General features: G+C 39.3%; 1 protein-coding gene across 1 annotated transcript in view; it reads left to right on the top strand.

Annotated features, from left to right (window-relative positions):
* LOC108520139 (DNA repair-scaffolding protein-like) overlaps nucleotides 1–17,970 on the top strand; it is a 182,714-nt gene that overhangs the window by 151,679 nt on the left and 13,065 nt on the right. The window contains exon 8 of the mRNA XM_017859416.1: nucleotides 3,386–3,486. Coding sequence (XP_017714905.1) covers nucleotides 3,386–3,486 — 101 coding nt within the window. The remainder of the gene's footprint in view (nucleotides 1–3,385; nucleotides 3,487–17,970) is intronic.

The raw sequence follows: 17,970 nt of genomic DNA, 5'->3' as shown, positions 1-17,970 counted from the left end.
AAAAAAAAAAAAAAGAAAGAAAGAATACCACACATCTACAACCATCTGATCTTTGAGAAACCTGACAGAAACAAGAAATGCGGAAAGGATTCCCTATTTCATAAATGGTGTTGGGAAAACTGGCTAGCCATATGTAGAAAGCTGAAACTGGATCCCTTACTTACTCCTTATAGAAAAAAATGCTCATCATCACTGGCCATCAGAGAAATGCAAATCAAAACCACAATGAGATACTATCTCACACCAGTTAGAATAGTGATCATTAAAAAGTCAGGAAAAAACAGGTGCTGGAACGATATGGAGAGATAGGAACGCTTTTACACTGTTGGTGGAACTGTCAACTGGTTCAACCATTGTGGAAGACAGTGTGGCAATTCCTCAAGGATCTAGAACTAGAAATCCCATTTGACCCAGCCATCCCATTACTGGGCATATACCCAAAGAATTATAAATCATGCTGTTATGAAGACACATGCACATGTATGTTTACTGCGGCACTGTTCACAATAGCAAAGTTTTGGAACCAACCCAAATGTCCATCAGTGATAAGACTGGATTAAGAAAATGTGGCACATATAAACCGTGGAGTGCTATGTGGCCATAAGAAAGGATGAGTTCATGTCCTTTGTAGGGACATGGGATGAAGCTGGAAACCATCATTCTGAGGAAACTATCACAGGGACGGAGAACCAGACACCGCATGTTCTCACTCATAGGTGGGAGGTGAATAATGAGAACACTTGGACACAGGGTGGGGAACATCACACACCTTGGCCTGTCGTGGGGTGGGGGATTGGGGAGGGATAGCATTAGGAGAAATACCTAATGTAAATGATGAGTTAATGGGTGCAGCACACCAACATGGCACATGTATCCATATGTAATAAACCTGCATGTTCTGCACATGTACCCTAGAACTTAAAGTATAATAAAATAAATAAATAAAATAAAAGCAAAACTTGAAAATACTGTATTTACAGTCATTTTAATTGTTTATTTTTTACCTGGTTGTATAGCTTATTAAAAATATCTTGACTAGAAATGAGTTGGAATATTTTTGAATCTTTATCCTTCTTTACTTCTCCATATTGATTTTGTAGAAATGTTTACCAGTGTCAAATTGATACCAGTAATCTTTTGAGATAGGTTTCCAATCTGTTGATTTTATAGAAAAGATAATTAGGATATCTTAACTTGCTCAGTGCATTCATCGTATTTTTATTCCGTTGGAGTTTGGCCTTTATAAATAACTTGTCTGGCTACGTTCAAAAGAATTAATTTGGATATAGATGGTAGGACCTTCCTGAACTTTTGGTATGACTTAATTTTTTAAACATGAGATAGGTTTTTTACTAGAAATAGAATTGTTAATTGAAGGACATGGTGTTTCTTAAGTTCAAGTACATCTGATCCTAACTCCCTGCAGGACAGGCCCTAATGGCCAAACTCAGCTGGAGATGCAGATTTTATCTGAGGGCTCCAGATACCGCTATGTGTAGAGAGCTCCTGTGCATATGTTTACTGTTGTTTTTACCTTTTGTCTTGTAATCCCCACAGTTTTCTTACGAGGTTCTAGGCTTGACTTTAACTAGATACTATTTTCAGAGTTCATTTTGCCTTTTTTTTTTCTGTAAGGTCACAGCATTGAAAAGCAACATTTGGCAAATAATTATCTAGATAATGGGCAAAGAATACAGCGTTTGCTTCTTGTATTTATTATGCATATCATTTTAAATAATACTGTTTAAGAGGTTCTAGGTACATTATCAAGACTAAGAGTTTGGACTCTGGAGCCAGACTGCCTAGGTGTGCATCCAGCTACACCACTCATTAGACATTTAAGCTTGGACAGATGTTTAACATCTTGGTGCCTCAGTTTGTCATCTATAAAGTGGAATAATAATAGTACCTACTTCACAGTATTGTGTAAAGGGGAAGCATAAACGAGTTACTTAATGTAAACAATGATATGAAGAAGGGCTTAATAGGAAGTAGAAGTTGACATGTAGAGGTGCTATGGCATATTTCTGAGTATAAGAGGTTTTAACTTTTTTTCTGTTACATGTGCTACACACAAGTACATTCAGAAATAATAACCTGTAGGAAAACATACTAGGTTTTTCTATAGGTATTAATACTAGAAATATTATATATTATTAAAATATTTCCATCATAATTGAAAGGGCTATATATAGGCTGCAAGTAAAAAACATAACAAAAACAGTTACACCAATTGTGGGCATTTTTTGAAAGTTTGCTAAATGCCACATGCTGTGCTAAGTCCATTCTGGTTTTAACAGCTTGTTCCTCATCTGGCTAGTTACGTAATGTTGGAGAAGTTTCTTAATCTCTCTCTTAATTCTGGTTTTATCATCTGTGCAGTGGGTATTGATATCTGTTCTTTCTGCCTCAAAGGGATATTATTTGAATAAAGATAATGTAGTGAAATGATTAATGAATTGGTAATAAGATAATATACTTATGAGATAATACATTGATAACCTATATAGCATGTAGCTATAGTGGTAATTAACAACTGCTCTTGATTTTTCTTGAAATTATAGTTATGTTAGGAGTTGATAACTTCTGTTTCTCTCTACATATATATGTATTTACTTATATTTGTAATTTACATTCACCTATATATTTATAAGCATAAATATATCTCAGTGAGTATATGTGTTCATTGATAGGTTAATGCTCTTCTGCAGTACCTGCATATCTATCATTATAAATTGTCTTTCTGCTGTACATGGAAGTTTTCTTTTTTATAACATTGGTATCCTTGCTGTGTGTTTGTGATTGATACTCAAATATCTCTGGAGTCCAAATCAGGGGCCCATACCCAAGTGCTCTTATTTGAGTGTTCTGTCAACAGTTGGCAAGGTTATTCTTGACTGGAACTCTGAGCCCACTTTACAATTCTTTGTTTGCTCCCATCTGCTGAGCTCATTGGGAGCTTTCCCACCTCCATGGCAGCATTCATAGCTGTCCTTGTGTCCCTGGTACCTAACGAAGTGCTAGGTGCCAGCATATAGCAGGTGGTAAGTAAGCAGTACTTATTTTAGAATTGAATAAGTGAACTAAGAAAGAATAGAAAAAGAGGTAAACTGATATTTAGCTATCATATTTCCAAGAATATGATATTTTTAGGGCATAGTATTAGCCCATATTTCTAGGAATCAGAAAACCAAGGTTCTAAGAAAACAAAAATCTGACTTATGAGGACATGGCCTCTAGGAAGAGAATGTGGTAACAAATATACATTAAAATTTTGCATGTTTTATCTGTTTGTCTCTGGTTGGGGGTTATACAATATAAATGTTCCAAATATTCTGAAGTTTTCCTTTTAACTAAATTTAGTACATTATAATTCATTAAACAGAGGTGGACTAGCAGAAAGACTGAATGGACTGCAGAATCGAGAGAGATCTGCTATTTCTTTGTGGAGACATCAATGTATTTCTTACCAAAAGACACTTTCAGGTAAGGCTGTGCAGGTACCCGAGACAATGTGTAAATAAATGTTTTAGTTAAAAGAATTCTTACATTAAAATACATGAAGTTGATTATTAATATTTTCATGACATTTTAAAAAATTTGTTTTTCCAACATTCTAATTTTGACATACAAAAACTATATATAATTAATATATATAACTTGATGAGTTTAAAAATAAGTATACTCTTATGAAACCATCGCCACAATCTCTGCTATAAATCTATACCCTTGACCTCCAAAAGTTTTGTTCTATTCTTATCATTAAGAGCACTCTACCCTCTTAGCAAAATTTATTTTATTTTATTTCATTATTTAGAGACAGGGTCTCACTGTTGCCCAGGTTGGAGTGTAGTGACATAATCATAGTGTACTGTAGCCTCAAACTCTTGGGCTCAAGCAAATCCTCTCACTTCAGCCTCCCGACCGGCTAAGACCACAGGCTTGTGCCACCATGCCCAGCTCCTCTTAGCAAAATTTTAAGAATACAATACAGTATGTTAACTATAGACACGATACTGTACTGCAGATCTCTAGGACTGATTTATCTTATATAATCAAAACTTTGTACCCTTTGATGAGTACCTCCCTATTGGCAGCCACCATTGCAGTCTCTGCTTCTGTAGCCAGAGCACTTAGTCAAGAAAGAGAGATAAAAGATACCTAAGTTGGAAAGCAAGAGGTAAAGTTATCTCTGTTTGCAGATGACATGATCTTATATCTAGAAAACCCTATAAGACACCCAGCCCCTGCCAAAAAAAAAAAGTTACAACTAATAAATGAATTCAGCATAGTAGCAGGATTAAAATCAACATACAAAATCAATTGCATTTCCAATGAAATTTCTGTATATTAATAATGAGATATTTTCTTTTCTGTTGGAAATTGAAAAAACAGTCTCATTTACAATAACATCAAGAAGAATGAAATTCGGGACTAGGCGCGGTGGCTCACGCCTGTAATCCCAGCACTTTGGGAGGCCGAGGCAGGTGAATCATGAGATCAAGAGATCAAGACCATCCTGGCCAACATGGTAAAACCCTATCTCTACTAAAAATATAAAAATTAGCTGGGCGTGGTGCTGCATGCCTGTAGTCCCAGCTACTTGGGAGGCTGAGGCAAGAGAATCGCTTGAACCCAGGAGGCGGAGTCTTCAGTGAGCCAAGATCGTGCCACTGTACTCCAGCCTGGCGACAGAGTGAGACTCCGTCTCAAAAAAAAATAAAATAAAATACTTAGGAATAAACTTAATCATGGATGTCAAGGACTTGTACTCTGAAAACTGACTCTTTTTTTCAGGTGTCTTACAGGTTTCAGAAATTATTCCAAGAGATGAGTTTATTCTTGCAAGGTCTAATGACTGAAAACTCTTGTTTTTCAACAAATTGCTTGATATTGAAAAGATTCCACATATCTAGAAAAGCCTCCTCTCCTCCTAAACAGTGCTGATTTGGTGGTTTTTCCCTGTGTGTTCCCTCCATCTGGAGTTGGGGGATGGGTAGGTGTGGGCACAGTCATGTATTCCAAACCAACTATTATTAGTCTTTCCTGGGGGATCATTGGGATATACATTTTAATAGGCTACCAGGTGATTTTTGCACATGCTAGAATTTAAGAAACATTATTCTTAGAGTTGATCCCCCCATTCCCAATAATATATTCTACTAAGTAGATCACTCAACTGTTATGTTCTTGACTATTAATTATATTACACATTTCTTTAGAAGACTTTTCAATTCTTATCTCATTTATTCCTTTTCAAATCCTTTCTGAGGCCAGGTGTGGTGGTTCATGCCTATAATCTCCATGCTTTGGGAGGCCAAGTCAGGAGGATCACTTGAGGCCAAGAGTTCAAGACCAGCCTGGACAATGTAGTGAAACCTGTTCTCTGCAAAAATGTAAAAATTAGCTGTACGTGGTGGCACATGTTTGTAGTCCTAACTACTCGGGAGGCTGAGATGGGAGAATCGCTTGAGCCTAGGAGTTCTAGGTTACAGTAAGCTATGATCGCACCTCTGCACACCAACCTGCGTGACACAGCAAGACCCTGTCTCTAAAAAAATACAAAAAAATCCTTTCCCAGCTGTCACTTAGCAGTTGCCTTCTCTCACATTCTTGTATTAAAGTACTGGAATATGAAGTACGTATATATGTATCAGGATGACCTAATACGTATGACCCAAGAATACTTTTTCTTTTCTTATTTTATTTTATTTATTTATTTTTTTGAGACAGAGTCTCGCTCTATCACCCAGGCTGGAGTGTAGTGGCGCGATCCTGGCTCACTGCAACCTCCGCATCCTGAGTTCAAGTGATTCTCCTCCTCAGCTCCACGAGTAGCTGGGATTACAGCTGCCTGCCATCATGCCTGGCTAATTTTTGTATTTTTAGTTGAGACGAGGTTTCGCCATGTTGGCCAAACTGGTCTTGAACTCCTGACCTCAGGTGACCCACCCACTTCAGCCTCCCAAAGTGCTGGGATTACAGGTGTGAGCTATCGTGCCCAGTCACTTTTTCTTCTATACTTATCTGTGGGTCAGTCCATTGTTACACTTATGACTTTGTTTCTTGGGGTTTTTTTATATTAATGATTATGACATTTAATAATAATCTTTACAACTCATTTGACCACCCTGAAGGCCAGGCAAACATAAAGGTTTCCTGGTCTTATTATTTAGGGAAGTCTTAATAGCACATTGGCTTAAGCACAAAAAATAATTTAATGGTACTTGTAATTGAAAGCCACAGGGACCATGCTTCAGGCATATTGGTTTTGAAAAGGCTGGCAGTCGTTCTCTATGTGGTAACTCTCTGCTTCAAGTCCAATAAAAAAAATGCTTTCTTTCCAATATTTTACCAGAAATGTCCAAAATGACTTTCATTGATCTGGTACAGACAGGAGTCCCCTCTTGAAATCATCCTAATCACTCTGCCCAACATGGGCTACAGTCAGTAACACACTACCAGCCATATCCTTAACTCCTGATTATTTTATTTCTGGAGTTATTTAATAAAAATCAGCAGGAACTATTTGTAATTCTACAATATGTTATCTCATTTTAGTCTTTCAGTGATTCTTCATGTTCTCCTATGAAGAATCATAAGACTTTAGGACATCCTATACAGTTCCACAATTTACACAGTCTCTGCAACCTTCAAACCTATGTCCTATGCTTCAAAAGTCTTATGAAGAAATATTTATCAGTATTTGCATGTGTATATTTAACCTCTCAAATGTGAATGACCTTGAACTGGAGTGACCACTGTCTCTTATAATCTACCTCCCTCCATCTGTAAATAGTTTCTGTGTGTCACTCATTGCTTTCAATTTAGTTTGGGGTTCTATGCATTATAAACTTCTTTTGTTCTGCTTGAACCAGAAAAATATTTCCTTGACACTTAAATTCTCAAATGGCTCCTCCTTCTTTTGCTTCCCTTCTTTTGAAGTAATGATATGAGAGAATGGTAAGCTTGAATTTCTTTCAACTGTATATAAATATTTGCATTACTGGGTTTCAGGAAGGCCACTTTCAGTTCTTAGTTTTAACATTAGTTTTGTGTTGGGTTATGGTGGATGGTGAGCTATCAGATGGAAAAGAGGAGCATGGCACACAGGACTCTGGCTACTGGAGGCCTAAAAGGCCAGACCTGAAGATATCATTTGCTGCTGCATTGGCATTCATGCAGCACTTTTGTTTCCTTTTTCCACATGAGGAGATGGAATGCTAATTCTGTGAGGACTCTTAGAGACCTTCCAGTCTAAGCCCCTCTTTGGCAGATTGCCTAGGGTAGGGAGGTGACTTGCTCTGATTATCTAGCCAAGGAAGAGACAGGGCCAAAAGCAGGCCTCCTCCTGGTTCCCAGGGCCATGCTCTTTCAAACCCTGCCACTCTTTGCCATATGAAAATAATCATTTTACTCCTCTCCCAGTTTCCTCTTGATATTACTAGTGGGGAATAACCAAATAGTCCAAACTGGACTTTGTGTGTTTAGTTAAGGTAGCTGTCTTGAATTTTGCTGATGTTGTTATAGTCTTGACAAATTGTAAATATCTTCCAAGTAGGAGCAAAACATGGGCAAACTTTGAATTGGATCATAAATTCTTAAATAGTTTGGATTCTATCTGTCCTCTTTCCCCCTTCAACATGATCCTTATTGTTGTATCAAATTTGGAGGTTTGATGTTGGTGGGTACAATGCTGAAGGCTTACTACGTATTAAATCATTTAGTATGCAAAGTAATCTTCTAAAGGAGTTTGCTTTCCTTATTTTCCAGATGAAAAAACTGTAGGTAGAGTATATGCTATAGATGACTAAGCCCAGATTTGAACTGTCAAGTCCAAGTTCTTATTTGCTAATCTCTACAGACCTTCATTAGTTAATCTGTTTGGGCTGGAGAAAGTCAGGCTTAAGAAGATAAGGGATTAAGGAATTAGCAAAATTAGAAATATTAATACAAATGTTTTTCTTTGAAAAAAATCTTTCAAAATGTAAGTCTGTATCACATTCTTGGGACAGCACTAATTGGCGAAGCATAGGACATAGGTTTGAAGGTTGCAGAGACTGTGTAAATTGTGGAACTGTATAGGATGTCCTAAAGTCTTATGATTTTGATGGGAAGTGGCAGATTGTCTTCTTAATTATTGATATTAATATTTATAGAAATCACTAGACATGTCATCCTGGTTACTCACTATAGTGAATTGATCAAATTGTCAAGTACGTAGTTGACAGAGTGTCTTCTGCTTGTCTGGATAGAAAAGTACCAAGTTAAACATGTGTGACTGGTGGTCCAGAATGAAGGGAGAAAAAGGTGATTTTTTTGTTTGTCTCATAACCAAAGCAGCTTATTTGGAATGTTCCTTACAATATCACTTCTTAAATTTTGTTCTAGATATTAAGTGTAGCATGTCAAACTAAGATTCTCCTTATTTATCTCCAGAGATGAGAAATTATGGTTTACAGAATTGATTTGTAGATTATAATGATTTAGCTTGAGATCTTTCTTTCCACGTGTCTTCCATTTGGGGAGCATTATTTAATTACCCCATGGTTGCGAGGTATGTTTTTGTCTGTATATGTATCCAAGTTATTGTGTATGTCAGTATCCCACTCCCTTATATTGCTGGGTAGTATTCCATGGTACCAATGTGCCACAGTTTGTTGAACTGTTCGTTGACTGAAGGGCTTTTGGGTCATTTCCATATCTGAGTCATTACAAATAAAATGTGCTGTGAACATTTGTATACCAGTTTTTGAGTGAACATATGTTTTTATTTTTCTGGGATAAATGGTCAAATGATTTAAAATGTTTGAATGTCTCTAACACATTATTCTGCCTTTTTTTTTTTTTGAGACGAAGTCTCTCTCTGTCGCCCAGGCTGGAGTGCAGTGGCGCGATCTCGGCTCACTGCAAGCTCCGCCTCCGGGGTTCACGCCATTCTCCTACCTCAGCCTCCCGAGTAGCTGGGACTACAGGCGCCTGCCACCTCGCCCGGCTAATTTTTTGTATTTTAGTAGAGAAGGGGTTTCACCATGTTAGCCAGGATGGTCTCGATCTCCTGACCTCGTGATCCACCTGCCTCAGCCTCCCAGAGTGCTGGGATTACAGGCATGAACCACCGCACCCGGCCTATTCTGCCCTTTTAAAACACTTTGTATTTAAAAATACTTGTAGATTCACAGGCAGTTAGAAATAATACTGAGGGATCCCTTGTACCATGCCCCCAGTAATGACATCTTTTATAACTGTGGAATGACAGGACAGCCAGGATGGTGATCTCCGATACAGTCCATTGACCCTGTTCAGATTTCACCAATTTTACATGTATTTACTTGTGTGTCTATTTTTTGTTTTATGTAATCTTACCACCTGTTACTGTGGTCTGAATTTTTGTATCCTCCCAAAATTCATATGTTGAAACCTAATCACCAATTTGATGGTATTAGGAGGTAAGTAACGCTTTTGGAAAGTGATTAGGTCATGAAGTGGAGCCCTCATGAAGGGAATTAGAAGAGACCCTAGAGAGCTAGCTCGTCCTTCCACCATGTGAGGATACAGCAAGAAGAATCCATCTGTGAGAATCAAGTCCTCACTAGACACAGAATCTGCAAAAGCATTGATCTTGGACTTCCCAGCCTGCAGAACTGTGAGAAACAAATTTCTGTTGCTTCGAAGCCACACAGCTCTGGTTTTTTGTTATAGCAGCCAAGATGGGCTAAGATACTTGTGTAGATCCATATGACTGTCACATAGTCCAGACACAGAAGGGTCCATCACCACAAGGATTCTCATGCTACCCTTTATAGCCACAGTCACCTCTTTCCCATTCTCCTCCCTGATGCTTTGCAGCCACTAATCTGTTTAACATTTCCATAGTTTGTCATCTAAGAAATGCTCACGCCTGTAATCCCAGCACTTTGGGAGGCAAAGGCGGGTGACTCACAAGGTCAGGAGTTCGAGACCAGCCTGGCCAACATGGTGAAACCCTGCCTCTACTAAAAATACAAAAATTAGCCAGGTGTGGTGGCGGGCACCTGTAATCCCAGCTATGCAGGAGGCTGAGGCAGAGAATTACTAGAACCTGGGAGGCAGAGGTTGCAGTGAGCTGAGATCACACCACTGCACTCCAGCCTGGGCGACAGAGCAAGACTGTCTCAAAAAATAAAATAAATTGAATTACAGAAATAGAATAATACAGTTTATAACCTTTTGGGATTGGCTTTTTTCACTCAGTATAATTCCCTGGAGATTTATCCAAGTTGTTGTGTATGTCAGTAACCCACTCCATATTGCTGGGTAGTATTCCATGGTACGAATGTGCCACAGTTTGTTGAACTATTTGTTGACTGAAGGGCCTTTGGGTTGTTTCCATATTTGAGTCATTACAAATAAAAGGTGCTGTGAACATTTGTGTACCAGTTTTTGAGTGAACGTGTTTTTATTTTTTTGGGATAAATGATCAAGAGTATAATTGTCAGGTGTTATGGTAAGGGCATGTTGTTTTGTTACTTTAAAAAATGTGTATGAATACCAAATATTTCAGTAAATTCTAACACATCTTTCTAGGCTTAAGAAATTTTATTTTTAACATCTTTGGTATGTGGATGTCAATTTTTCCTTTCTTCCCTCCTGGATAGCTGACTTTGCTGGGCTGTTTTATAACTCCTACTTGTAACTTTTTTTTTTTTTTTTTTGAGACGGAGTCTCGCTCTGTCGCCCAGGCTGGAGTGCAGTGGCCGGATCTCAGCTCACTGCAAGCTCCGCCTCCCGGGTTCACGCCATTCTCCTGCCTCAGCCTCCCGAGTAGCTGGGACTACAGGCTCCCGCCACCTCGCCCGGCTAATTTTTTTTATTTTTTAGTAGAGACAGGGTTTCATCATGTTAGCCAGGATGGTCTCGATCTTCTGACCTCGTGATCCGCCCGTCTCGGCCTCCCGAAGTGCTGGGATTACAGGCTTGAGCCACCACGCCCGGCCTTAACTTTTAATAACAATCGATGTTATCTTCCTTGTTGGTCCTTTCTAGTACATTTCAGTATAAAAGACATACATCTCAAGATTCTTTGTGATACACTGAGAAGGTATTGAGCTTGGCTTTAAAAGAGCAGCCAAAGGCCGGGCATGGTGGCTTATGCTTGTAATCCCAGCACTTTGGGAAGCTGAGGTGGGTGGATCACAAGGTCAGGAGTTCAAGACCAGTCTGGCCAACATGGTGAAACTCCGTTTCTACTAAAAATACAAAAACTAGCTGGGTGTGTTGTGGGCGTCTGTAATCCCAGCTACTCGGGAGGCTGTGCAGGAGAATCGCTTGAACCGGGAAGTGGAGGTTGCAGTGAGCCGAGATTGCACCACTGTACTCCAGACTGGGCAACACAGTGAGACTCTGTCTCAAAAAAAAAAAAAAAGAGCAGCGAGAGCCAGGCACAGTGGCTCATGTCTGTAATCCCAGCACTTTGGGAGGCTGAGGCAGGCTGATCACTTGAGACCAGGAGTTTGAGACCAGTCTGGCCAAATGGCGAAAAAGTACTAAAAATACAAAAAAAACTAGCTAGGTGTGGTGGTACACGCCTACAATCCCAGCTACTCTGGAAACTGAGGCATGAGAATCACTTGAACCTGGGAGGCAGAAGTTGCTGTGAGCCAAGGTCGCGCCTCTGCACTCCTACCTGGGCAACAGAGCAAGACCCTGTCTGAAAAAGAAGAAAAAGAGCAACAAAAAACATAGGTGTTGCACACAAAGGCCTTGCAGAGAACGGTTTGATGACATAGCATGGGGTAGGCAGGGGAGCCCAGATCATGCAGAGCTGGATTTCACTTCCAAAGGCCTTGGCTGGATTTCACTTCCAAGGTGATGCTTTGGAAATCTGCACTTTAGAATGTAGCTGTGGCATAGAGAATGGACAGCTATAGAGGCAAGGGGAAAATGTGTTCTGTTTATCTTCAGGAATCATTGTATTTTCCTTTTTTTAAAAGAGGAAACAGTTTCCCAATATTGCTTTGCTCATTATCTGCATGATGGTGAGCAGTGATTACTAAATGATACGCAAAGCATTGTGCATATACATTAACCACAATTACCCTTCCAATTAGGCCCTGCTCTCCTTACTTTAGAGATGAGGACAATGCAGACACAGGAGAATGTGGATGGGTACAGCCCTGTGTGCCTGCCAGTGGGTAGCAGAGCCAGATTTACACTGGGCAGCCTAACTTGGTGGCCCATGTTCATAGACCAGTTGTTTTGGGGGCAGGTCTGGGCGGAACTTGAGTTCAGGAGATGTGAGTGCAGCAGTGGTTGCACTCTGCCTCCCTTGTTCGATCTCTGTTTAGTAACAGGATGACAAATATTTTCACAATATGTTTGATATCATAGTTTTTAAAACTAAAAGTAGTTACAAATTTTCTTTTATCTTTTTGAGTAGGGTCTCCCTCTGTTGCCCAGGCAGGAGTATAGTGGCACCATCATAATTCCCCACTGCAGCCTTAAGCTCCTGGGCTCGAGGGCTCCTCCTACCTCAACCTCCAGAGTGGCTGGGACTACAGGCACATGCCACCACACCCAGCTGTTTTAAAAAAAATTTTTTTTGGCCAGGCACGGTGGCTCACGCCTGTAATCCCAGCACTTTGGGAGGCCGAGGCAGGCGGATCACGAGGTCAGGAGATCAAGACCATTCTGGCTAACATGGTGAAACCCCGTCTCTACTAAAAAAAATACAGAGAATTAGCCAGGTGTGGTGGCAGGCACCTGTAGTCCCAGCTACTCGGGAGGCTGAGGTAGGAGAATGGCATGAACCCAGGAGGCGAAGCTTGCAGTGAGCCGAGATCGCACCACTGCACCTCCAGCCTGGGTGGCAGGGTGAGACTCCGTCTCAAAAAAATAAAAAAAATAAAAAATAAATTGTTTTTCTCTATAGAAATGGAGTCTTGCTATGTTTTCCAGGCTGGTCTCAAACTCTTGGCCTCAAGGTAACCTCCCTTCTCAGTCTCCCAATGCATTGGAAATTACTGGCATTAGCCACCACACCTGGACCCTTAGATGTTCTTAAATGCAAAAAACTTGCTGTGTTTTACAGGAAGAGAGTAAAGAATAAAGAAGAACAAGTGATTACAAAGAAATTGATGGGCTTCAGATAAATTATTTTTCATGATGAGATTTTTTGGGGAAAAGGGAAAGGTCTTGCTCTGTTGTCCTGACTGGCGTGCAGTGGCGCAGCATTGGCTCACTGTAACCTCCGCCTCCTGGGTTCAGACAGTTCTCGTGCCTCAGCCTCCTGAGTAGCTGGGATTACAGGCGTCCGCCACCATACCTGGCTAATTTTTGTATTTTTAGTAGAGCCTGCCTCGGCCTCCCAAAGTGCTAGAATTACAGGCATTAACCACTTTGCCGAGCCTTTAGCTGCCTATTCTTAAGCAAGATACTTTATTTTTGAAATTTAAGATCATGTCCATTAGCTAATTTAAAAACAATGATTCTTAAATTGTATTATAGAGGGTAAGCAACCAAGTAATATTCTCAGTGTTTTTCAGTCATAGAGAGGAAAATTTTGTATATGCTCATATTTCTGTGTTTATTCTTGTTGTATGAAGTAAATGCTTTACTGGTCCCTATATCTGGTGGTGGAGATGGGATAGTGGGAAGTGAGGGTCACAGATACCAAGCTGGCAGGTCTCATTCATTTACTCAGCAGTTGCTCAGCAGGGGCCTCCAGTGTGCCAGACTCCTTGCTGGGCTCTAAAGACACACTGTGAATAAGCAAGATCTGGTCACTGCACCTTTAGACCTTCTCTTTAGTGGACTAGATGGATGACAAGCAGAGAGAGAGAAAATCAGGACAGGTTAGTAAAGTGGAGGGTCTGCATGGTTGTGGTGGGAGCTGTGCAGAACAGGCTATGAAAGTGAGCTTCATATTTACAGTGGGTAACTATAACCTCTGTCTCGTTTATGAGGCAGAATATCAGTATGAGGTGCCTAAACAGTTTTGGGATGGTGGAAGTTTTCTTATTTATTTGTTCTTGCTAGAAAAAATTATATTTTATGTAACAGATTTTAAATATTCCATATTTTAATTTTTTTATTGTATAAGATTATTATATTTGAAAGATTTCTTTAGGTTATTATTGAAGTTCAGTAAGAAGCAGTTTATTTAGTATACATTATATTCACACAGTAAAAAGTGAGTACAACTTAAACCTTTGGAAAATTGAGGGTGGGACAAAATTTCGGTTTAGGAGTACCTTTGCCATGTGAATATTAGCTTTTATTGAATTACCATTTTGTATTGAAATATAAGAAACTACAGAAAACACAGATACACAGCTTAACAAGTGTTATATAGAAAGTGTGCGTATTACCACCAGTACTTAAAGAATAGAAATGGGCTGGGCACGGTGGCTCACGCCTGTAATCCCAGCATTTTGGGAGGCTGAGGCAGGCGGATCACGAGGTCAGGAGTTCAAGACCAGCCTGGCCAACATGGTGAAACCCCGTCTCTACTATGATAAAAAAAAAAAAAAAAAAAAAAAAAATTAACCAGGCATGGTGGTGCACACGCCTCTAATCCCAGCTACTTGGGAGGCTGAGGCAGGAGAATCACTTGAACCCGGGAAGTGGAGTTTGCAGTGAGCTGAGATCATGCCATTGTACTGCAGCCTGGGCGACAGGGCAAGACATGGTCTCAAAAAAAAAGAATAATAATAGAATAGAAATAGATGGTTTTCTATTCAGTATTTTTTAACTCACTACAGCAATATAATAAATTGATGCATTGTGCCTTTTTATTTTTTCTTGCCAAATGGCTATAATATTTTGGCTAATCTTTTTTTTTTTACTTTGTTCCTTACTACTTTCATTCAGTATTTATTAAGCAACAAGTAGATTATCATCACCGACAGAACTGTCTCATTCCATCATAATATTATAATTCATTTTTCCTTGCTTCCTTTTTTAAGATATTAAAGTTTTATTATTTAATAGGAAACAAAACCATATTTTATACTTGAAGATGTTTTAATAACTGTCTTAGTCTGTTTTGTGTTGCCATAATAGAACACCACAGACTGGATAATTGATAAATTTGTTTCTCACATGTCTAGAGGCTGGGAAGCCTGATACCCAACTCACCGGAAGGGAAAACAAGTGTGAGAGAGGGAAGAAGGTGGTAGAACTCATCCTTTAATGAGGAACCAACTTCCATGATAATGACATTAATCCATGAGGGCAGAGCCTCAGGGTCTTATCACCTTTTAAAGATCACCTTCAACACTGTTGCATTGGAGATTAAGCTTCCAACACATGAACTTTGGGGGACACATTCAGACCATAGCAAGGACATCTGTAACTTTCCATTTATTGAAGTATGTTTTGAAGAATCAGAAGAAAGCAAGAAACAAAGCCTAAGAGATAAAGTATTATTTCTTAGGATTTGTAAAGGAGAAAAACCATGATGACTCACTCCTTGAATAATATTGTATTTATACAATTTCAAGAGAAACTGAAATCGTATACTATTTCCATATTCTGATGATTAAGATTAATACTCAGGATAACACTCCTGGACACTTCTAATGCTTTTAGACTTTCTTCACATTATATAATGGTTTGGGAATATTCATAAATATTATAAATACTTTATAAATACTATAAATATAAAATGTCAGAAGCAGTTAACAAGGATTACCATTGGAAAAGGGTTGGGACGGGTTTTTTTTTTTAATACGCCTTTCACGAAAGAAGAAATTTGTCAGAATCAAATATTGTTCTTACCATTATAGGGAGATAGAGGTGAAGTGATGGAAAACTCCACCCTGACTTTTACTTATGAAGTACTAAAAAATTATACTTCTTTGTCAAGAAGTGAAAAATTCAATAACAAGACTGGTTTTTGTAGTGCAGTAGTTTTCCAGAATGAAGAGTGTAGTGATCCTTTTTCCTTGGACAAGATTATCTGTCACCAGCCTGACAGGCTTGGTATGTAATGTCCAATACTTCTGTACCCTCCTTGTTACCTGTGTGAACCTTACATGAGTGTGTCTGTGCACCAGATGCAGGGGAACGGGGAGGCTGGGGCGGCCCTGACCCTCAGGCTACCTCAGGAGCAGTGGATGTGGTGCCCCACAATGCAGCCCACAGAGTGGGGTTTCCTCGGTCTTGTCGCAAGTGTGTAGCCAGAAATCTGGTCCCCCACCTGTTTCTTACTGCTTCCAGGAACTCCTCTGAGGCTGGGGGCCCCTGAGATGGGGTTGTGGTCCAGGGTCACCACTTGAGTGGCTGGGAGAGGAAGAAGGAAAGATTTCTTTATGCTTTTTGTTTTGAGACACGGTTTCACTGTGTCACCCCAGGCTGGAATGCAGTGGCACAATCTCAGCTCACTGTAACCTCTGCCTCCTGGGTTCAAGTGATTCTCCCGTCTCAGCCTCCTTAGTAGTTGAGATTACAGACATGTGCCACCACGCCCGGCTAATTTTTATGTTTTTTTGTAGAGATGGTGATTCACCATGTTGGCCAGGCTGGTCTCGAACTCCTGACCTCAAGTGACTTATCTGCCTTGGCCTCCCAAAGTACTGGGATTATAGGCACGAACCACCATGCCCGGCCTGGGATCAGCAATTTCTATACAGAAACTGGTGTTAGCAGGAGAATGCACAAAGAATCCTGTGTAAATACGTGGATGTCTACAAGATTTCACTAATTTCCTTGATGCAGTATTTTCCAATAATTAAAGCCTAACTTGGGGTAATAAATGGTAGATTGGTCATTCCTACCAAAGCAACTCAGTAAAATAAGATCCCTTTATTTAATTAAAAAATAAGTTTTAGAAAATACATATGATTTAATCTAAGTCTCCTAGTATTAAATATTTAAACCCAGAAAAGGTAGGTGTATGAGGAGCTGCTTATTTAGCCAATTCTTGGCAATATTTTATGCCTTTAAAATCTTTAGTTTCTCTGGGGATTTTTTTATGTAATATGAAACATTATTAAAACGATTTTTTTTTTTAGATTTAAGAAATGTGAATAACATGGTTTAAAGAAGGGTTGTTAATTTTGTAGGTCAGCATCTTTTAAAAAGTCATTTAAAATTTGTCCTTAAACTTCTTTGCTACGTTGTCTTCTCCCTCCCTGTGTTTCAGTTGAAAGGATACTGCCAGTGCCCACTCAGGATGGGTCAGCTCTGATTTGGCCAGAGGTTTTGCTTCCGTTCCTTTTCTTATAAACCCTTTCCTCTGGGGTCAGGGGAGCTGACTCTGGGTTATCTCCAGCTTCCCTCTGACCAATAAAACCACAAAGCCAACTAGTGTTCAAGCTTTATTTTTCCCTCTGTTATATCCTTACCCACGTTTCAGTGCAGCAGTGATATTTAGTATTGTTCTTTGTAGTCATGGGCAGAAGATCTTGTGTGAATACTGAGGCTGAACTGTTCAAGTCAGGAAACAAACTGTGATACTAGTTTGTCCACTGTTAGAGGTGTGATTCCATGTCAGAAAATATCATAATTTCCAGTGATCGTTTTAAGTGTGTATTAACAGAACAGTAAAGAGTTCTTATTAGAATTTAATGCCAAGTTATTTGATAATTTTATTAAAAATAATGATGGGACCTAAGAAATAGAGGAAGGGGTACTTAATACCATACTCAGTTCCCCAGCTAACGTATCTGCCACTCTTTAGCTGTCTCGATTTATACCTTTGTTTCTAGAAATACATTATTTCTTGTGAATTTTCATACCTAAAGAACTATGAAGTGAGATTCAATAATACCACAGAACTAAATGATGCATTTGGATTCCCAGTGGATTTATTTCATCTGCACTTTCTCCATTTCTTTTCCATGAAAAGAAAATGTAGTTCTACAGTTTTAAGATTGGTTTCTCATAGACCTGAAGTTTAAGAGATTCTTTCTTTCTACTGTGTTGTAAGTGATCCAAAAATAAGACTGCAAAGTTAGTCTACTCTAAATATATAGTGGGTGAAACATG

Source organism: Rhinopithecus bieti, unplaced genomic scaffold (genome assembly GCF_001698545.2).
Source record: "Rhinopithecus bieti isolate Rb0 unplaced genomic scaffold, ASM169854v2 scaffold_50752, whole genome shotgun sequence".
Classification (NCBI taxonomy): Eukaryota; Metazoa; Chordata; class Mammalia; order Primates; family Cercopithecidae; genus Rhinopithecus; species Rhinopithecus bieti.
Note: the sequence above shows the minus strand (reverse complement) of the source record. Positions and strands in the feature narration are given on the sequence as shown.